This window comes from Trichosurus vulpecula, chromosome 8 (genome assembly GCF_011100635.1).
Source record: "Trichosurus vulpecula isolate mTriVul1 chromosome 8, mTriVul1.pri, whole genome shotgun sequence".
Lineage (NCBI taxonomy): Eukaryota > Metazoa > Chordata > Mammalia > Diprotodontia > Phalangeridae > Trichosurus > Trichosurus vulpecula.
This window is the reverse complement of record NC_050580.1, coordinates 127,216,452-127,240,068: the sequence shown is the minus strand read 5'-3', so window position 1 is coordinate 127,240,068 and position 23,617 is coordinate 127,216,452. Positions and strand designations below refer to the sequence as shown.

Genomic DNA, 23,617 nt, shown 5'->3' with positions numbered 1-23,617 from the left:
CTGAATGATTTCCTTCAGACTCTGATGTCATGTGCTAATGCTTATTTCATGGTTGGGCTAATGTAAATCAACCTTTCTTTTCCATTGTGGGCATAGTGACTAAAACAAAACAAAACAACAAACAAAACCAGTAAGACCTTCTGGAGTTCAGACTAAAATTGGCGCCTAAGATTGAGTTTCTATAGCTTGATAACAATTTTTGGCTGGATTAATGATATACATATACATTCCTATAGTTGATGGATACTAGACAGTATCCAGTAAGCTTTTTATGTCTATGGATCCAACAGAAGGAATTGATAGAAGCAGAAGGTTGAGGACATTGGTTGGCTGGTCACATTTATCAACTGTAGTGATTGTAGAATTGACTTTTAAATATGAGGACATCCCTGAATTAACTAAAACCCTCAGTTCAATGAATTGGTGAGATATGAGTCATAATACCTGGGATACTATGGTCCTGTGGAATGCTCCAATTGAATTATTTATAAAATTAGCTGTATCATACCTTCTTTTGTTTTCCTCAAAACCATATCCCATTATCTCTCTATGGGCCAAGTATCATGGTAGCTCTAAAGATTGTGGGGTGTTCAGGCCAATGTTAAAATAATTGTTTTCTACCAGCTAATGTAAAATCAATACAGGTTGTAGATATGTGATACTCCTACAGGAAGATTTTGAAATCTTACACATGAGCCTTAGAGAGTGAAGAATGACTTATGTTCTCCTGTGAAAGCCACAACCAGGAAAAATCATCAGTGATATTGATCTTTTGAAGAATTCCTCTTTCCTCCAGTTTAGGCTTAGGACTAACAGTGAGCTTGGATTAACACTTTGCACCTTCATCCAATAACCTGTACCCTTGCCAGGAGGCTGTTCCTCTTGGAGTAGTTGCAGTAGGGGGAGGCTCATGGGACAGTGGTCCTTGCAGTGGGGAGGAGGGAAAGGAAGCTCAATCTGGAACACAGGCCGCCTAAGGGATGCCAACATTAATAGCTTTTAATGTCATTAACAAGACAATTGTTCTGTGATTAAAGAGCAACTCAGGGGTAAGATGAAAACCATGAATGTGTAATGTAATTCATATTCATGTTCCAGACCTGAATACAACTGAGATGAGTGGATAAGATTGTTATATTGTAATATCATTTGTTTTACAATTATTCATCAAATTATGTTAACATATTTGCAATACTTGGCAATACTCTGATCTAATAAAAAGATTGATATGCTGATCCCTGTTCACCTCCAGATCAGTCCTATCTGCTTAGGAATGAATGGATATGCCTTTTTTTTCTCTATTATATTTACCAAGGGTAACCCTCATCACCTGTTTTTTTGAGTCTGCCCAAAAGGTTATCTTGGTCTTCTCCAAATCATTTTCCTTCTATGGCATTGCTTCTGGAGAGCATTCTATCCTTCCAGTGACTATCACACTGTGCCTTCTGATGCTTGAGTAGTTTACTTGAATGATGCTAATATCATCTGTGATCTAGAGCTCCACTGTATAACTGTGCTTGCCTCATAAGGAGGGTATTTTTTCAGTGTCTTAGTCCAGTGCTTCCCTGTGCAGACCCAAAAGAGGGGAGAAGGGAGAAAGTTCTGAGGGAGAACAACTCCCATCCTGACTTGTGAATGTGGATTTGGAAGGTGTCCCATCCCTTTGTGCTTTAAGGAGTGATCACTGTGAACTCTAAAAACAATGAAAGGGATTTTTTGAGAGGGAGAATAGGAAAGGCCAAACCCATTAACCCTTACCCCTCAGAGAAGTAAGCATCCAACATTTTAGCCTTCACTTTCCACAAGTCCGTTTCTCCCATTGACATACATCTAGTCTCACCCTTTTCATGTTCCCCCAGCTCTGATGTAAAGTCACTTCAGTGTTGAAGGACAGTGGGAGGGAAATGGTGTGCTGAGTGGCTATGTAATACACAATGGCTGATCTCTTCTGACATTTATCTTCACTTGTGAGGGGAGACGGCATAGCTCACTCATGAAGATGAATGTCATACAAGTGCTCTGCAATCATGTATCCTTCTGATATATCTCAAGAGAGACATTTTAAGTTATATATAATATTAGAAACACTGCTGCAACAGGGAAGCTTGGTGGCTGCTGTTCTGGTTTCTTGGATTTTGTTAAGTGATATGATACACCCTTGTTAAATGGAGTCATAGGCATTCTAAGATTATCTAATTCACCCTTATCTTGCCATTCGCTTATTTCATGTACATACTTGCATGTACAAACATATGCAGATACATCCCAGCATTTTTAAAAAAGGAAAGATGGAAATGTATTGAAATCATAACTACACACTTGGGTCCTCCATTCTTCAACTCATCTTTCAACAGATGACTGACTCAGAAGATGGAAAAGCAAAAGGAAGCTTATAGCTACTCAAATATTAGTTTGATTGATCCTAGGTCATCATTGATCAAAGCTGGCCCATATAAGCTGATGCAAATCCATCATTCCATATGATTTTCATAAATCTTTCCCACCTAAAGTGGGAAGAAAATCAATTTGATGGCATCAGTGATATGATACATCATATCTGAGAGGTCATTTTTTTCCAGTCTATAAACACTCTCAAATAACCCCTTGAATCTTTTTTATATACCACCTGTTTTCCTATATATCCTCAACCCCAAGTGCCTGTGCAAATTTGTCTGACTTTTTAATAAGGACAATATGGCTTCTTGAGATATTCACAGAAGCTGCACAGAGAAGCTATCATAATCCTACTGGCTTCAACAGGCAAAAGACCTCTTTTAAGTTCACTTTCTGGAGTCCATAGATAATAAAATCATGGACCACAGAGATTCTTTAAAGTAATATATACCTAAGAAGATTCTCCTCTACAAGAGTCCTTGTAGTTACTTGTCACCCAGCCTGCACAGGAAGGCCTCCAGAGAAATGGAAGTAATTCCCTTCTTAGCAGTCTATTTGATTTTTCTTGTTAGGTAGTTTCTTCCAAATATTTAGATGAAATTTTGCCTCTTTCCATCTTCTACCCTTCACTCCTAATTCAGCCTTCTGGGGACAAGCAAAGCCATTCAAATCTTTCTTTTGTAAGTCAGCCTTTCAAATACTTAAGGAGCTATCCTGTCTCCCATAAGTCCTCTTTTCTTCAGGCTAGACATCCCCAGTTCCTTCAGCCAATCCCAATGCATGATATTGAGTTATCTTACCATCCTTGTCACATGATCAAATTTGTGAATGTTCTTCTGATAATGTGGTGCCACTTGCTCAAAATACTTCAGAAATGCCCCAACCAAAGCAGAGTGCAGGAAAATTCTTACGACCCGTGTTTTGTTTTTCCACTCATTTGTTTATGCAGTCAAAGATGGCATTACCTTTATAGGTTTTCTTGTTGCAATACTGACTAATTTTGAGCTTTGAATCCAGGACTAATGAATGCTGTGTTACTGAGGTGTAAAATGTCCATAACATGGACGTTAAACATTAGAGAAAACAACTTGTTTGTGTTATCTCCACGTAGACTGGGCAAGTATAAAGGCAGTGGGACAAACATATGAAAAGGAAGCTCTGGAGAGTTTTGGAGCGTATGAAAATGAAAAATTTTGCTGGAGGCTGATTTAGTTCCAGGATAGTTCCTGCTCACACTGCAGTCAGGATAAGCCCTCCCATGATGAGGCCAGGAGTTTATTTGGGGTTCAGCCAGAGTTTAAACCTGAGACTGACTATAATTGAAACTGCTTCAAGCAGCAACCCCAGGCTAAAATCAGCACTTAGTGGGGATTCTGACTTTCTACAGTGACCCTGGAAAGTTGGCTTTTCATTGTTGCTTGGGATGCTGTGGGGAGCTGGTTCTGTATTAGTCCTAGACCAAGGAATCTGACACTGCGATCCTGATTTGTGAGGTGGAAAATGTGTTAAGAATGGAAGATATCTGTGAGGCAGCTGAGTTTAGTATGACTGTTTGTCAGCTCCAGCCGCTAGCCATGAATCAGAATATACAGACCTTGTCTCTGATGTTTATAGGTGAGGAGGGGTAAGACAAAAGGTGTACACTGTGGGAGTGGCTGTTCCATAATCTGATTGGCGGCCACTGGCTCATTCCCTTCCAATGAGCTATAACCAGTGCCAGAAGATGTAACTGACTGGCACTAGCAGCTCTGCTGGGTGTAAATTGCATGTATGTTAGAGATGGAATAATAATATTTTTACAAGTCAATTCATAAAGGGAATCAAAAGTACAGCATATGTAGCATGCATGCGTTCAGAGCAACCATCTGGTCCCTTACATGCCTTCTAATAACTCAAGTATTAGCTTTTGGAAAGACTGTAGAACTTTGGGGATATTTGGGAGTAGTAAAACCAATTAGGTATGAGGATCCAGATGGCACAGCGGGTGAACATACTCATGTTTAAAGTTTTCACTTGTGGGTCTCTGCCTGTAATCACAAGGGAAACAGAGACTGTTAGTTTGATATGAGGAAACAACACATGATATGCACCCTGGGACTTACTCTGATGCAACCTCATTCCTTCTCTTTGCCAGAATAACTAGGGATAGAGGTTAAGACTGCAATGCACCGGAGCAAGTGAACTTTGTGAAAAATCTACATTGGTCTTTACAAGAGCTATCTGTGCAGTGTGTCTTTAGCTTCAGATGCTACGATCACTCTATTCAAAATAGTTAAAGTAATTGGCATGTAGTTTTTTGGGGGGGGGTTGATAAGGGAGAACAGGGGATGGAAAACCATCTTTTTTTTTAAGAATTGACAAGAATAATTATACTCTTTTTCCTTTCTCCCTCCTTTTCCTCAGTTAAAACCCAAAGTCTCAATGTAATATAACTAAATAAACCAGTATTAAACCTTAAAAGGCAAAATTAAGTCTTTGGTTGCCCTTGCATTTTAATGTACCTGAGCTGATGGCATTTATCAGGAAACCTTGCCCAATAGATATACTCAGCCTTTGAAGACTAGGTATGGGACTGATGGGTGCATTGTCAGGGGAATATTATTGAAAATGCACTTCTGGTTGTAATTGACTTTGATGCTGTTCTCTACAGTATCAGAATTGGTCCCTCATCTTTGACAAAGGGAAATGTTCTCTCCAGATCTTTTGGTTGTTCTTTCTGGAAGCTGAATCACTCACAAATGAGGAGACAAATCTTCTAAACCCTCTTGAAGGATTGGGAGAAAAGCCTCCCTCTGTGATTAGAAGGAAACAATTTTCTTGGCCCTGCCTGCGAAACTTAGACTTTATCCTATAAATCTTCTCAGTAGAATGGGATTACTAGCCATCTCTTGCATTTCCTGTGGGTCAGTTTTCATATTAGTCAGTTAGATGACTGCATAGTCTTCTTTTTCAAATGCTTCTTGAGAGGCCCATGATATTTAAAAAACATCATTTCAGGGGTAGATGAACTGGCCTGGAAATTTGATTTGCTTTCTAGCCTCAGTTCTGATCTTAGGCATTTCCCATCTTTGGGCTTAATTTCCCCCTCCCAAATCCAGCAGTGACTGATCCCTCCATCCCCATGTCATGATGGCAAAACACTTTGCCAGAGAGGTACAAAGCATGCAAGTGATTCTCACTCATCTTAGTGAGGCCCAAGGACCTTAATGAGAGTCTTTCCTTTCTTTCTACCCTTCATTTCTCTTCTTGTCTTTCCCTCCAGAAATCATTATCGCCAGAATCCAGCTGCCGCAGGAGCTCCTGGAAAATGCCATTATACACTCACCTTTTCTGTCACATTTCCTCATAATGAAGATGTCTGCTACCTGGCTTACCATTACCCCTACACCTATACAGCTCTGATGGTAATACTTCCCCTTCCTCTTTCATTATGCTAATGGCATTTACATAGTACTGAAATGATTGAGAGGGAGATCTGTTTCTGTTACCATATTTAGACATAGCAATGATAGACCATGTGGGAACTGGTGATTTCCTATGACAAATAGATGTTGTGGCCTCTGAGGTTCAGATGCCTTATGTAGGAAACAGAAAAATTTAAGAGGGTGATTTAAATTTATTATAAATCTGGTAAAAATAATAACTCATATGTATCTATAGCAGTGTAAGATTTAAAAAGACCATTCCTCAGAATACCTCTGTGAGGTAGTAGTATATTATTATCGTTGTTAATAATAATAATAGTAATATTTATGTTTAGATCATGAGTGATTGGTATGGGGAACTCTGGGTAGGAGTCCTCCTGACCTCCCAATGCAGATCAGCAACTACTTGTAAAATATAGTCTGAGAGTGCAAAGCGGCTTAAGTGTTTTGCCTATAGTCCCACAGACAGCATGTGTCAGAGGCAAGGCCTTGAGCTGCAGGTTCACTTAACACTGAAACTGGCTCTCTATCTACAGCAAGCTGTACGGTTTATTAAATTCCACTTTTGTAGATGAGAAAACTCAGGGTCAAACCGGTTAAGAGGCTTTCCCAAGGTCACACACTTATTTGGTGCTGAGACCTGCATCTAGGCTTTTAGTTTTCAAGCCTAGTTCTCTTTGCATCATGGCATGTGGAGCAGAATAACTGTAAATGAAACACAGAGTCCAACAGAGGGAGGCCTAGACAAAGAATCGTTGCATCTGAGCTGTTTTCCTGAATCTACCACTGCTGAGAAAGAAGCTTGAGTATGCTTCCTGACCATTTAAAGCATATTGCTGTTTCTTCATCTGAAAAACAGGACTAATCATCCCTGCCCCCAGCTACATCCTAGATCTTTTGAGGATTAATGAGTATCTTCTGGAAAGTACTTTGATCTTCTCTGTTAAAGCAAAATGTTATTAGAATATTAATGATTATACATATGTCATATATGTATGTATCTTAACAAGAAGGACTGAGTTTCTCATTTTGAGCCTGTGATAAAAAGAGGGAAAGGAAAATAAGAAGAGCCTTCTATAATTAAAAAGTTATGCCTGCAACACTTAACATAGTTGCTTATCAAATGTTTCTGGATCAAAGTTAGTGGAAATTAAAATATACCCATATGTCAGGAAGCAACCTTATTATTCACCTTCAAGTCCACTGTGCTACACAAAACAATGTATGATTTGTGGAAAGAATACTGGTTCTGAAGTTAAGAACTTGTATTCAAATCCTGCTTTTGATATTTATTGCTTTTGTGACATTATGCAAGTCACCTTCCTTCCACCGGCTTTGGCTTCCTCATCTGTAGGAAGAGGAGGCTGGGCTACATGCCTTCTGACATTCCTTCTAGATCTATCATTTGTTCTTCCATGCACATTTATATTTACAGGCAGCACTGTTCATTAAATTGCAACAGACATTAAGATTTTATTAGCTGCTTAAGATACCTCTCACTAACAGTTTTATCCAACAAAACTGTAATATAAAACACATAATGACAATTTTTTAATTTAGAATCCCCTCTATGATTGTTGTTACTTTTAGCGATGCACGGCATACAAAATTTATAGTCTCCTTCAGCAGCTTTTGACCTCTACTTTCATGAAATGTTGACTGTAACTAGACTCAAGGGGAGGGAAAGTGCTTGATGTGGTCAAAGATCCTGGATGGGGAATCAATGAAATCAGGCCTTAATCTCAGTTCTGCTACCTCCTACTTGTGTGATCGGTGCAAGCCACTTTATCACTTGGGGGGCTTAGTTTCCTCATCTATAAACAGAAGGGATTGGATTCAAGGGTGGGGAACCTGTAGCCTCAAGGCCACTCGTGGCCTTCTAGGTCCTTGGGTGCAGCCTTTTGGCTAAGTCCAAGTTTTACAGAACAAATCCTTTTATTAAAGGGTGTTTTCAAAGGGCTACACGTGAGAACCTAGAGGGATTAGATGATTTCCAAGATCACTTATGGTTGGACTAAGTTTTCTGTAAAGTCTCTCATACTTTTAACTTCCATGATTATCTGATCATGTGCACAATAGTTCCTGCTCTTGAATAAATGTGCAATGGGTTCATTACTTTGGTCATTTCACATAGTATAGAATTTTGTATGTTGTTGAGGTTCCAACCGGCATCAAATTATACAATCTTAGAGATGGAGGAGATGGGGCATGGTGGAAACCTTAGAAATTAGCTAGTCAAATCCCATCTTTTTAGAGTTGTCCTAGTAAGAGAAATCTTAAAGTGGAAAGGGGATGAGATGTTGTAGACAAAATTCATGCTTTGAGTAGGGATTGAACTATTTGACCTCTGGCAGTCTTTCCAACTTTAAGCATTCATGAGACTGAGCCCCAGACAGATCAAGTGACTTATCTAAGAACACGTAGCTAGTCAGCAGGAGAGAATGAACTAAAATCAACTTTCTTACTCCCAATACAGTGGTCTTTACATGACTTGTTCATAAAGTTTTTGGTCTCAGAAGCAAACTCTAAAAAATTAATGAGGACCTCCATAAGCTTTAGTTTATGTGGGTTATATCTATTGATATATACTATATTAGTAATTTTAAAATCTTAGTGTTTTTATGAAAAAAAAATTGACCTTGCAACACTTCTAAAAAGGGTTTCAGGCATCCCTCGGTATCCCTAGATCAACCTTTGAGAAATGCCACCCTATGCTATTAACATCATGCTGTCTCAAAGACCCAATGAGGTGATAAAATGCTACCTTTCTAGTGTGGAAGAATTTCTGGCAGTATTGTTTAATTTCTGCTAGGTGTATCAGCTTATCTAGTTCAGTGGTCCATGAAACTATAGCTTAGACCCCTTCAAATCCCTTTTAATGAGTTCCTGTAGTTATCTGGCCCTGCCTGATTAGAGAGACATTTCTAATGTTTGAATTAGAGTGATCAGCCAATCTCTTTTATCTATAACTCTAGAAGAGAAGGTCTATAGATCCCGTTCAGTGGAGGAATCCATTTTCTCACCAAAGCCATTCCTTCCAATTCCATTCCCAAGTCTGCATTCTTCTTTTTGAGACCATCACAGGAGTCTAAGAGGCTAACTTCAGGCCAAAAATCCCTCTGGTCACACCCCAACAATTTATACTACCCTCACTAACTACTTACCCTGGTCCTCTGGGACCCAATTACCTACTTCAACCTCTGAGGAAAATAGAATGAATTCATTTTTAAAACTGACAAGTAGTCCAGGATCTACTTTTGTTACAGGGAGAGCAACCCAATCTGCAGGGGAGGCCGTGAGTATGGGAGGCAGGAGACCTCCCACACAGTGGGTTATGTGGAGAGACCTTGTTATTCTGAATCTCTGCAGCTCATCATTTTGACACTGCAATTCAAGAAGAATGGCTCTACTTCCACTTGATTATAGAACTCTTGTTGGCCAGAAAACATGGCAAGTTTGAGGGGTGGCTGTGAGAAGAGGAGTTGGGAGAAAGGTGCAGGTCATTGCTTCTCCTGGATAGATGAAATAGGGCAAGAAACAAGGTGTGTTTCTTGAAGGGAGATAGGTTCTAGGTCTTATCTTATATACCCCAGCACAAAGTTTGCATCCCCAATGGCTCTCAGTCGTTGGATTCTCTCGTTTTAAATGAGCCAAAAAATTGGGGCCTCTGTGACTGCTGAGAAACATTTTCTCCAATCATGGTCAGAATGAGAATATATCTGGAACGCACATTAGTCATTTTTATTTTTGGACATGTTCTTGGGAGAAATCTTTTTTCTTCCAACAGATCAGTGATAAATTAAATGTGATTGATACCCCAAGGGCAGAATTGACTCTCTAATACTTGGGAGTTTTGGTGAGGGGTGGAAAATATACTTCTACATGGAATTCACAATTTTTAAATCTCTCAAGTAATGTAGTATATGTTTAATAATTGCAGACATTTTTATAGCAATGGATATATATCTGGGAATATTTTCTCAATGTGGCTGTAACATTACAACTCTTTTTTATTTATTTTATTTTATAAGAGAAATAATTGGGATTTAGTTGCTTCAAATTATATCTCTCAGATGTGTGCAGGTGATGTACTGGACAATTGTCAGAATTACAGTATCATTGACATTAATGCTGAGGTCAGAGGGGTGATAAACTTAATCGATTGTAATCACCCTTATAACTATTTAAATATGTGTAATGATTAAACACTAAAGTGCTCAGTAACATATTGATTAGTTTATGAAATTGCTCTGGGTAACCAGCTGTATCAGTTGAAATTCGAGACCCAACATACAATTTCTGTGTATATTTTAGGGGCAAGGAAATGGAATTTGTAACTAAACCTAATATTGTCTGTAAGAGTAGGAGCCAAAAAAGTGACCACATGAAGCATCTATATGTTAGCTGCCCAGAAACCCTCCCCCAAAGGTAAAAGCAGAGTTTTTCAATAATCTCTTTATACCCACTATGATATATGACATTGAGAGTTGGAACACCACTAAGTCCAAAGAAGAGAAATTATGAGGGTAGGCGAGAAACAAAATACTACATGTGTAACATTTCTATGCGGGACCACAGCACACACAAGGGACTGAAATGGAATCAAATGGGAAATGTTTGGACATATATTGACTCAGAGATGCAATAGGCAGATCATATAATAAGGTTGTTAAATAACCACAAAACCATAGAATACAATGTTGGAAGGTGTCCCACAGGTCATCTAGATCAACCCGTAGAAGGGCAGAAAATCTCAAACCCATATGTGGCTCATTGTAAAAAGGAGAAAAGGACAGGTCATCTAAAAGAGAGGAAGGTCTTGTGAACTAGTTGGAAGGATATGGAAAAAGAGAAATAAAAGGCTATAGTGGAATAATTGCTCTGCATTAGTTTAAAAAGATCTTTGAAGATAACAGGCTTCTTAAAAAATTAAGGAATTCTGGTGACCATGTCACATGTGATGTGGTGTGATGATAATCTCTGCTTAAGAAGAAGGGGCTGATGCAAAGACTATAGAAAATATCCAAATGACTTAACTTCTTTCCCAGGTGCTTTTCCACTATTCTCTGGAAGGTATTTCCAAATGGGAAACCCTTAGGATGATTGTCTTCCCTCTTTTCTTCTTTCTGATATTGCTCCTCATTTGGAGTACAAAAATAATCTCCTCAGCTTCCATAGCCTGCTCATCCACTCCATCTATGTAAGAAGATGTTGTATAATTCATCTTGGCATTCATTACTCACAAGTAGTTTACTTCCATGTTGAAGAACTTGAAAATTATTTAATCCAATGGCAATTTCCTATAATTTCATCTGTCCCTATCACTTTAGCCTCACCATGACCTACAGTCTCTATGCCTTTCAATATGTTGCCAGGCCATTATCCCTGTTGTACCTACATTCTCCTTTCTCTTGAATATTGACCCTTTAGCAAATCAGATCAATTTTTCACTCTCATCTTGAATTCTTTGCATCTTTATCCTATCACTGATGAGGGTTTGGGGTGAGAGGTGCTCGACACCCCAAAGTACCGACACCCCAAAGTACCGACACACCGGGTCCTGCCGAAAGGATTCGACTCAAGCTTTCTCAGCCAAGGGAAAAGATAAAGTTTGTTAAGAGTTAGCCAAATAGGCCTGCCCCAAGACATCCCACCCCTTGCGAGGCCTGTAAGGAAAGAGGGCCAGACTAATCTGAGCTAGATTGGATCTGACCAACCTCATGGAGGCAAAATGGAGATTATATACACAAAGATTGTGGGAGGGATTGAGGGGTGGTCTGGGGTGACCAGAGGAGGGGTCTAGGGAGGGACTTAAGGAGGAGCTTGAAGGGACTGGGATGAGGTCAGACTCCAGGGTGGGGGAAATAGCTGAAGGCTATATGGAAATGACAGACCATAAAGGGCTAGGGTAACAGAGCTAGGGTATAGATATTTTGATCAGGATTAAGGATGGGAAACAGGATTAAGGGTGGGAAACAGCTGGACAATAGCGGACTGGGCAAAGTAGGCATTTGGGCTTAATGGTTATAGCCTCAGGCCAAGGTCAGGTGGAGTGGGAGGATCAAGGTAGGCATTTGGGCCTAATGGTTATAGACTCAGGCCAAGGCCAGATCAAGTGGGAAGATTCAAGGAGAGTTCAAGGGTTCAAGGGGTTCCCAGAGACTGTGCCCTCATCATCACCACTCAGACATTTCCTCATTTCTCATCTGGTTGCACTCATTTTGGACTTCCTTATCTTCTCTACTATGGCTATCCCTTTTAGGGGTGTGTGTGTGTGTGTGTGTGTGTGTGTGTGTGTGTGTGTGTTATCTTCTCCCATGGACCAGGACTGTCCTTTTTTGGTTTGTTCATATTTTCATCCCTAGTTTAGCACAGTACCTGGCACATAGTAGGCACTTAAGAAATGTTTATTGACTATTAACCACTCATGCCAAACCCTAAATCTGTATTCTGTCTACCCTATTAAGGAGATAATGGATAGAGCTAGAGAAAGTATCAGGATCATATCTTGTTATCTAATCTCAATTGGGCAATCCTTTTACCACTCCCTAATTGATTCTGCTCTCCACAGCCTTTTATTGCTCCACAAACCTCCAACTATACCCTTCCCCCCACCCTATCAGCTGAGGCCCTAGTCTCGTACTTATCTTTCACCAAGAAATTCCTCTTTTCCTCATGTCCTCAAGTGACACCAGTTGCACTTCATCTCATAACTACTGACATTCCCTTTTTGATTGCAGGCTCTGCTGAAGTGGTAGCTAGTGTTCTCAGTAAGGACAACCTTATCTATATGCACTTGATCCCATCCCAACCCCTCCCCTCCCCTCCTAACCTATCATATTTCATCCTATCTCACTCATCTCTTCCCATCCCATTCCAAAAAATCCCATATTATATCTTCTTCTCTAGCATACTATCCCAACTATAATCTCCCTTTTGATGATCATCAATCTCTTCCTGTTTAGTGGTTCTTCCCTGCTGACTCTCTCATCTTCAAAAAACCTTCACTAGGTCTTACCGTCTTTGGTAACTAACCACCTGTAGGTCTTCTTTTCTCAGCCAAACTTTTTTTCTATTTTTAAAAATTTTTTTTAAATAGTATTTTATTTTTTTCCCCAGTTACATGTCAAGAAAACTTTTAGGATTCATTTTTATAAGATTTTGAGTTCCAAATTTTTCTCCTTCCCTCCCCTCTCCTCTGCTGAAAATTGTAGACAGTTTGATATAGTTCATATGTGTGCTAGCATTTAAAAATATTTCCATATTAGTCACAGTTGTGAAAGAAAAAACAGATCAAAAGAAAAAAAAACACAATAAGGAATAAAGTAAGTGAAAAAAATGCTTCAAGGGGCATTCAGAGTCCATCAGTTCTTTATCTGGGTATGGATAACATTTTCCTTCATGAGTCCTTTGTACTTGTCGTGGATCATTGTGTTGCTGAGAAGAGCTGAATCGTTCATAGTTGACCATGACACAATATTGCTAATACAGTGTATAATGTTTTCCTGGTTTGCTCATTTCACTTTGCATGAGTTCACACAAGCCTTTCCAGGTTTTTCTGAACTCTGCCTGTTCATCGTTTCTCATTGCTCAATAGTGTTCCATTATATTTACATACCACAGCTTGTTCAGTCATTCCCCAATTGATGAGCATCTCTTCAATTTCCAATATTTTGCCACCACAAAAGGGCTGCTATAAATATTTTTGCACATGTAGGTCCTTTCCCCATTTTTATGATCTCTTTGGGATACAGACCTAGTAGTGGTATTGCTGGATCAAAGGGTAGGCAGAGTTTGGTTGCCCTTTGGGCATAGTTCCAAATCGTTCACCAGAAAGGTTGGATCAGTTCAGAACTCCACCAACAGTATATTAGTGTCCCAGTTTTCTACAATGTATATGGTTTTCCTTTTCTGTCATATCAGCCAATCTTATAGATGTGAGGTGGTACCTTGGAGTTGTTTTAATTTGCATTTCTGTAATCAAAGGTGATTTAGAGAACTTCTTCATATGCCTATAGATAGCTTTGATTTCTTCATCTGAAAACTGCCTATTCATATCCTTTGAGCATTTTTCAATGGGGGAATGTCTGCCAAACTTTTGAAAAAGCCATCTATAATTAATACCTCAACTTCCTTTCCTCTTAACTCTCTTCAATCTGGCTTGTGCCCTCATCATTCCACTGAAACTGCCTTCTCCCAAATTACCAATAATCTCCTATCTGCCAAATCTAACAGTAACTTCTGATTCCTTCTCCTTGCTTTGTTACATTTGAAATTTGTCGCTGTCTGCTCCTGGGTTCTCTTTCCTCTCTTCATTTTCAGGACAATGCTTTCCACGTTGTTCTTCTACTGGTCTGATGACTCTTTCTAACTTCTTTGCTCAATCATTATTTGTGTTACTCCTCTGTCCACCAACTGTGGATGAACACCAGGGCTCTCTTGATCTCCCTTCTCTTTTCTCTCTACACTCTGTCCTGTGATGCCCTCATGAGATCCCATGGGTTCAATTACCATCTCTATAGAGATGACTTTAGATCTACATATATAGTCCTAGCTCTCTCCTGAACTGTAGTCATACTTTACCAAATGGGAGTACTGAAAGCACCTCAGATTAAGTGTGTCTGAAACATTATCTCTTCCCTTGAAGCAAGGGTTTTTAATCTTTTCCCCCCTTTTTTATATAATGGATACATTTGGCAGTCTTTGAACCCTTCTCAGAATGCTTGCTGCCTATATCCATAATTGAAGGAAATACTAAATTTCAATTATAAGGAAAATAAAGATTTATTTTTAATGAAAATAATGAAATATAAAAATAATGAAAATAAAGATGTATTTTTTCCCCATCCAAGCTCAAGGACTTCCTTAAATTTATCTACAAACCCATGGGATTCTGTGGACTTCATTTTAAGGACCCCTTCCCTAAATATGCACTTCATTCAAATTTCTCTGTTATTGTTGAGAGCACCTTGGTACCATCCTCAACTCTTGACTCACATTTCACACATCCATCTAGTTGCTAAATTTTATTATTTATATCTCTACATCTCTCATCAATGTACCCTTTTCCCTGTTTACATAGCTATCCTAGTTCAAGTCCTCATTATTTGTCTCCTAGACTATTATGATAGTCTCCTAAATCCATCCTCCATTCAGCTGCCAGTTATTTTTCCTATAATGAAGACATGATCATGTTACTGCCCTATTCAACAGATTTCAGTGGTTCCATATTATCTCTTGCTGTTCAGTCATTTTTAGTCATGATCAACTCTTTGTGACCCCATTTGGGATTTTCTTGACAAAGATGCTGGAGTAGTTTGTTATTTCCTTCTCCAGTTCATTTTACAGATGAAGAAATTGAGGGGAAAAGAGTTAATTGACTTTCTTGGGGTCATTCAACTAGAGATGTCTGAGGCTGTATTTGAACTCAGGTCTTCCTGACACGAGGCCCATACTCTATCTAATGGGACACCTAGCTGCCCCATAGGGAGAATCTTCCTTCCTTCCTTCTTTCATTCCTTCCTTCGTTCCTTTTTCTTTCTCCTTTTTTCTCTCTCTTCACTTCTTTGATATTACAGTGAAAGGAAGTGATGCTTTCATGAACCCCAAATATAGAAACATATTAAGGAATCATTGAATTGCTTTCTTGATCTCTCTAGGATCAAATATAAACCCTTCTTTCTGGCATTTAAAATTTGGTGTTAAAAAGTCTTCACTACCTGCTTTCTTCCCAACTTTGCAGTCTTTTAACACCTGACTCCCCTCCAAGGAGTCTAAGTTCAATTCTTTCCATACTAGCCTACTTGCTGCTCTAGGTACCAATATGCTTTCCCTCTTCACGTCTGCCTCTTTGAATTTCTAATGTTCTTTAAGACTCATTTCAAGTGCCATCTTTTTCATAAAGCTTCTCTTAGTTTTGTCAGAGGAAGGGAAGGGAATAAGCATTTATTTAGCATCTACTATGTGCCTGGCACTGTGCTAAGTCTTTTACAACTGTGATCTCATTTAATCCTAACAACAACCCTGTGAGGTAGGTACTGTTATTATCCTTATTTTGCAGTTGAAGAAACTGAAGTAAATAGAGGTTAAGTGACTTGCCCAGGGTCACACAACTAGTATACGTCTGAGGCCAAATCTGAACTCAAATCTTCCTGACTTCTGTGCCTGCTACTTCACCTTTCTTGGTTTCATTTGCATTCAGTACAAACTCCTAATCTCCTTTTTATCGAGGGCTTCCACTAACCATTATTTAATTTCCTTGTAAGGTAAGGATGTGCTGAAGCCAGCTCCCTAGAGCCAATTGTTAAACTTTTAGTGTAAACAAATACACCTGGGCAATCTAAGACCCTTACAGATCACAACTCAATATATTCTTTGATTGATTGTTTAAACTTAGGAAAGTATTAAAGAAAATGTTCATAATGCATATTAAACTTAAAAGTGTGTCTTATGTGCCTATTTTTCTTTCAGAGAGCTGGTTGTTAAACATTTACCAGCACACCCCAGTTTATAAGCCAACATGACTAAAAACATAAAGACTGTTTACCACTCAGTTGTGGGCCAGAGACTCTCAGTCCAAGGATGAATCAAAATGGAAGACATGTAGGAAGAAAAGCTAGTTAGAGGGGCCCATTGTATACCAGAAGTATTCATTTATTCCCTTTTGTGTAGTGAGGAGTCTTCAATTCAATGTGGGTTGTATTTTAATGACCAGTAGGGACTGTGCAGTGTCAAAACAATAAGGTATGGCCCTTGCCAGGTCATGGGCTTTGATCTAAACCAGAGACACAGAAACAAATGGTAAGGAGATAGGCAATATAAGTAACCTATGATTCATTAAAAAAAAAAAAAAACTTTTCAGAATATGTAGTAGTTTTTCCTGCTTCATGGCAAGCCAGCTATGGGGAGTGGGGGTGGGGTAGTCTTTGGAGTCAAGGAAGATCCTTCTATGAAAGTTTTAAGAGAGGATTTTAAAAAGGAGAGGAAAATAGTGAGATCACCCATAGAGTTACACAGGATGAGATTTGTGCTGTTATCAACCGATATTACACAAAAAGTCTGGCCCTATTTTTCTTTAAATACCTCACTCACCCCCTATAGGGGAGTTCCATAATTGCCTATAACAAGTCTTCCAGTTTTATAGCCAAGTCTATCGCAGTGGGTTTCGTGGGGTAGTAATTACAGTTCAGATGGCACCAGTATTGAAAATCCTTACTTTTCCGTAGGTTTCTAACCTTCACCAGGAACAATAGAAGTATCCAATTAGATAACAACTCCCTGAAACCCAAGACATGATACTTCACCTCAAGATCATTTGCAGCAGAACAAAGTATAGCCTCTTAGTAACAATTCATCAGTAGGCTGATAATGACTTTTCAACAAAAAGTCTTTCTCTTTGGCAGTGGCCCCATTGTTATCTTGGGCAATTCCATTAACTTTTACTATTCAAGTTTTGTACCATTTGTTCAATTTAATGGAATTCAATAAATATTTACTAAACACCTACTATGTGCAAGGTAATGTGTTGGAGAGGAAAAACCCCAAAATAAAAAAAAAAAAAGAATCCTTCTTCCTTTCAAGAAACTTACATTTTATCCATTCTACTTGGGAAATAAATAAAACATATGCCCAAGTAATTAAATGCAAAATTATTTCAAGAGTGAGTTGGGTTACAGTGCTAACATTTAAAGGGGTGGGGTAGGGAGCAGGGCGTTAGCAAAGGCCTTATCTAGGAGCTGTGCTTTGAAAGAAGCTAGGGGATTCTAGAGGAAACCGGTGAGAGGGGGTGTATTATAGATATGAAGGACCACAAAGGCACAGAATCAGGGGATTCTAGGAAATCTAGGATGTCAGTTTGACTGCAATGGAGAACATATGAAAAGGAGTAATATTAAATAAGCCTGGAAATGTAGGCGGGAGTCAGATTGTATAAATGTTAGGCTGAGGACTTTTTTTCCTTAGAGGAAATAATGGGGTGTTTTGATCAGTTATGTGCTTTAGAAATATCTATTTGGCACTTGTGTAGAGGAGAAAGAGAGGGAAGGCAAGAAAACCACTGGCTGAGTATCCATTACAGCTCTGAGGCAAAGGGGAATTTGAGAATTGAGGGAAGGGGTAGAGGATGGGTGAACAACCATTGAAGAAATCAACGAGAATATGATGACTAGGCATCACTTGCTTGATTTCTGCCCTAGGCCCACCTTGACTTCCTGGAAAAAAGTGTCAACCATAAAAAAGTCTACTTCCAGCATCAGGTACTCTGTCAGACTTTGGGAGGAAACCCATGTCCGCTGGTGACTATCACAGCAATGCCTGAATCTAACAGCAGTGACCACCTGCAGCAGTTCCGTGAGTAAAGCAAGACTCTCCCTCCACCCCCACCCTACATCTGCTTTTTTCTCTTCCTCTTATTCTTTGTCTACTACTGCTTTGGTTTTGCTACTTTTTCTATTCTTTTCTATTACTCAAAGATTCCGTGTCTAGTGTCCTTAGAAGTGAAGATCATGTTTAAACCAATGGAACGTATAAAATCCCTCTATGTACTGTGAGTTTGTAATAAAAAGATAAAGAATGCAATTAGTCATTGGATATATGAATTTAAAGTTCTCACTCACTAAATTATTGTCCTAGATTTACCTCTTAGGTCCCATTACATATATCAATCTATCTCAAATGTGCTTATTGATGACTTTATCTTTATATCAGTCATTTTCCACCACAACCTTTCCTGATGGAACCTTCCCTTATACAAAGTATGCATACACATATACTCAAACATTCGCTCACAAGTAGAACCTCCAATACAGAGACTGTGACAATATATACAATATTCTGTCCTCCTATACCCTCCCTTCCTCTGCTACATAGGAGCTTCATTTTCTCTTCTATGAGACCTTAACTTTTTCCCCAGAGTTCACCATCTTTTTAGTGATGTTTTCACTGATGGGGGTGTTGTTACTATGTGTATTGTTGTGCATTATGTGTATTGTTCTCTTGATTCTTTGAATTTTAGTTTGTATCAGTTCACACAAATTTTCCCACTTTTCTCCAAATTCCTCATATTCACCATCGAGAAAAAGCAGAACTGAGTATCAAGCACTAATATACGGGAGCACAATCACACATTTCACAAAAGATGATTCTGACGAAATAACTCTAAGGAAAGAAAGCTATATAGAGCGTTTATTTCCTTTTCCTATGGTCAAAGTTGGACTAGAGAAGAGACAGGACACATTTACACAGGATTTCATACACTGTGGAAGGAGGCCTGTATCCTATTTGATTGCTTCCAACCAAAGCCTTGCCAGAACTTTGCATTCTTTCTTTAGAGATCTGTTTGGCAATATGTATAATTTTTAAATTTTGGGGAGTGGGGTACATAGAGGAGGAAAGAGAGCCAGAGATAGATACATTCAAGATTGGAGAAGGCTAACCTAAAATTTGTCTTTGAGCACATATGTATTGGACCGGTAATTGGTTAAGGTTTGAAAATTACTGCTGGTATTATTCCAGGCTCCGTGATAGATAGGACCACAGAAACAGGATGAGAAATACCAAGAGGTTTCTGTGCGGGGAGGGGGAAGTCTGAGAAAAAACAGTTAATTTATCCCCTAAAGACACAGCCTTACCTGATGAGGTGCTAACTGCATTCAGGTGACTCATTGGTGATATGAAATGTAATTTCTCACACCTCATCAGCATTTGACAATGGATGCTTAACAACCTGGCTAATCAACAACGGATTATACCATCTGAATTAATGAGGCACTAAAATGCTCTAATGAATAATGAGGGAATTTTCAAAAATTCTCTTATGTGTTTTATCCATTTAAGAACAATTTGTGCCCTAGTCACAGTTCCCTCTGCTTGGCAGATGAGTGGGGCTGGGGAGCTAAAGAATGGAATCATTGCAGGGCTGCCTGCAGTGAACAATTATTTACCTAAGCATGTTGTCCTCCACAATCCCTGCTCTGTGGCAATAAATTCAAAGGAAAAGGGTAGGAGGGCCCTCAATCAGTTAGCATCCAAGCATTTATAAAATACTTACAATGTGCCAAGGATTGGGGATATAAAGAAATGCAAAAATTCCCTAACTTCAAGTAACTTACCTTCTAACGGAGGAGACAGCATGTTAACATCTAGGTACATAGAAGATCCATACAAAAATAGATTGAAGGTAATTTGAAAGGTGAAATCATTAGAAACTGGAAGTCGGGGGGGGGGGGGCGGTCAGGAAAGACCTCCTGCAGAAGGTGGGCTTTGAGCTGAATCTTGGAAGAAGCCAGAGTATTAGGAAGCAGAGGTAAGGGGTCAGAGCATTTCAGGTATGGAAGACAGCCAGGGTAAAGACAGGGAATATGGATAGAATGTCTTGTTCTAGGACATTGGAGTGAGCCAGTGTAGAGTATGTGGAGGGAAGTAAAGTCAAGAAGACTGGACAGGTAAGAAGGGGCCAGATTGTGAAGTGCTTTAAATGTCAACTTGTTGTTTTCTGTTGGGTTGTTCAGTTGTTTTGGTCATCCTACTCTTTGTGACCCCATCTGGAGTTTTCTTGGCAAAGATATACTGGAGTGGTTTGCCATTTCTTTCTCTAGCTCATTTTACAGATGAGGAAACTGAGGAAACAGGGTTAAGTGACTTGCTCAGGGCTGGTTGGTTGGTTGTTGTCCTTCATTCTTCAAGAGGACCAAAATGACATCATTATATTGGAGTCAAAGTACAGTGTGTCCTAATGTGGCTGATCAGACCAATATGAGCTCGGAAAGCTCTACCACAGGTCGGGCACAAATAGTCCTAGATGAGGAATTGAGGCATACAGGATTAAATGACCTGCCTAGGGTCACACAGCTAGTAAGTGTCCGAGGCCAGATTTGAACTCTGGCTTTCCTGACTCCAGGCCCAGAACTCTATTCATTTCCCGACCTAGCTGCCCTTTAAAGGGATAAGGAGTCAATAGAGCTTATTGAGCTGAAAGAAATTTTATAATGAGAGGTCGTTGTTGTTGTTTGTCCTTAATTCTCAATGAGGACCATGACACCAAGAAGGTAATGCTATGACTTGCATGTGAATTGGATTTAAGTGAGAGAGGGCCTTACAAAGTCACTATCTTCATTTTCTCCTCCAGAGCCATCTGGAGGATCATATGATCAGACCTACGCTCTGGAAAAATCACCTTACTGCAACTGAGGTTCCCTTTTCAGTGGTCCAGGCTGATCCAGCCTAGTGTAGAACAACTGATTGTGAGTCCTGAGCACTCTGCCACTGTGTAACTTGGGCAACCAACTTAATCTCTGAGTCTCACTTTCTTCTCTTCTACATGATTGGTCACTAAGGTGTTCTAACATTTGATTATACTTGTGAGCTTTTTAATGTTATAAAATATTACTATGATGATGATATTATTATAGTTATTAAACAAATCACTTTTATTTAAAGGGGATGGATCTGAGGGAACTTGTTTTTGATACTCTGGCAGATAGATGATTTCATTAGTGGGGCCTCTTTCCATCAATACAATCATAACTCCTTTGTTCCTTCACATCCTGTGCCAACTCTTCTGAATCTTTCCATTAAGACCTTCAGAAAAGATCCACTTTTGGTGTTTTTACTATCCTGATGGTAATAATGTAACATTCAATCTATTCATCTCTTATCTCTCGTTTTTGTGAAATGGTAACTGTTTTCTGTGCGCAGAGATGAAGATAGAGACTTCATTGATATAGAGAACTCCCAGGGGATAAAACTCCCCTTACCGATGCAGGCCAGCATTTTCATTGTGATTTAGAGCCTTAGAGAGTTGCCTAGAACACTGAGGATTTCAGTGACTTGCCCAGAATCACCCAGCCAATATGTATCAGAAGTGAGAGATATAATTATTTCTCTCTTGTATTGATAACTAATTATTCAATCAGGATCAAGGTTTTTCCCCTTTTCTACTTCCTCATCAGAAATCAATCAGTGTGGGAAATCTTTCTCAAAGACTTACTCAGCCAGGATCACTAAGATCCAATCAAAGAAAGAGAAATTCTAAGTTTGGGCAAATGGGTGGATTCCTGCTCGTTTTGTTTGCTTAGGTCTGGGAAAATGTGGGTTCTCTGTTTTGTCATACGGGTGATATGGAAATCAATAAGTCTTTTTGACCAAGACTTGAGTGATCCAAGTCAAGCACCTCAAGACCCTCATTGGAATATAACCCACCTCTTATTACGGGGGCCATCTCTAGCGGTCCTGATCTATATCTTGCCACTGGACCCAGATGGCTCTGGAGGAGAAAGTGAGGCTGGTGACTTTGCATAGCCCCCTCTCACTTAAATCCAATTCTCTTGCGAGTCATGGAATCACCTCCCTGATGTCATGGTCTTCTTTGAGAATGAAGGACAAACAACAACCTCTCATTATAATATTCATTATCTCATTAATTTTTAACCAATCAGAGTTGATTGCCATCCTCAGGGACAGCTGCTCTTCCAAGGGCATATAAACTGTGAGCCTACCATTATGAGGGGTCTTTGGCATTCTAAAGTGCTACTGAACTCTCTTTATTAATAAACATGCTAGTTTTATTAATAAAATGATTACATTAACCAGAAACCATGTCTCTCAAACCTTTTAAATGTCACAGAAGTGAGATTTAAACCCAGGTTTACTAGGTCAAACGTCAGTTATAATGCTGCCTCTTTGAGCATACTCCTATTTTTAAGTATTCCTTTTAGGGAATTTCTCTTGACCAATCCATCCTTGAGGATATGCTACAGCTTTATTGTACCCAATATGCACCTTTCCATTATTCTTTGGGTTACTTATACTTTTAATTCTTTTGAGATTGTGTTCTGTGGATCATATCCAAAATAACATTCTGGGAGAATAACGATGTTCAAAAGACACAATTAAGACATCTATACTTTTTTGGGGGAGGGAGGCTGATTAATAAATATTGAAGTGGCCAATTGGTTTATAAAGTTTTTCTAAAACAAGGTTTCCAAAAATCTTTCACAAGCTGTTATATTAATCAATTGAGAATTATATTTGCTGCCTCTATAATTCTACTTTCATTATGAAGAGAATTAGAGTGTATCATCTTTGTCATCCTGAGCATATGAAGCTCTCCTCTCTTTGCTCTACTGTAAGTTGGCCTACAGAGATTACCCATGGAATTTTGTTTCCTTATTTACATAGCATATCAGTATTGAAAGTGTGTACAGGGCCCAGACTCAAAAAAATACAAGGAGAGTTCCACCAAGGTGTTTTAGCTGAATCAAAAATCTCTGGTCTGCATTGCATATGCAGCTAATAATCATTCATCACGAGAGGGGTTAGGCCCCAGAGTAACTAAAGGGAGGGCAGTATTAAAGGCTGAGGATAGAGGGTCATGCAGAGAAGGCTGAGGGAGAGGAGATAACCTGGAGGACTTTCTTGAGAGTAGATGCTTTCCTGGCCTTTCCCCTGTATTTTAAGTATTTAGGCCTTTCCCACCCTCAGAGGCAGACCTTGGGAAAAACTCAGGGTCTCAGGACAAAAGTCATACTTTTCTCCAGCCTGTGTCCTCTTTTTTTCCAGTCCTAAGTGGCCCTGAGTTACAAGGAGGGATGGGATAAACTGGTACCCTCTTACTATTAAAAAAAAAAATTTGTAGAATACTAATCTATATTTAACACTGTTTTGCAAAAGTATTTTCTTCTGTTATTTCACTCATGTATATGTGCTCTGCTTCCCAAAAAGCTAGACAAGAACCTTCTTGAGGTTGGGGACAGTGCTTTTTGTGTCTTTTCTATCTCCTCATGATGTTTGCAACTGCTCTC

The 23,617-nt window shown here is 39.2% G+C and overlaps 1 protein-coding gene across 1 annotated transcript in view; it reads left to right on the top strand.

Moving 5' to 3' along the window:
* The window catches only part of AGBL1 (ATP/GTP binding protein like 1), an 864,618-nt gene that overhangs the window by 130,843 nt on the left and 710,158 nt on the right, over positions 1-23,617 (top strand). Inside the window, exons 16-17 of the mRNA XM_036736570.1 lie at positions 5,657-5,798; positions 18,014-18,167. Of these exons, the coding sequence (XP_036592465.1) occupies positions 5,657-5,798; positions 18,014-18,167 (296 nt within the window). The remainder of the gene's footprint in view (positions 1-5,656; positions 5,799-18,013; positions 18,168-23,617) is intronic.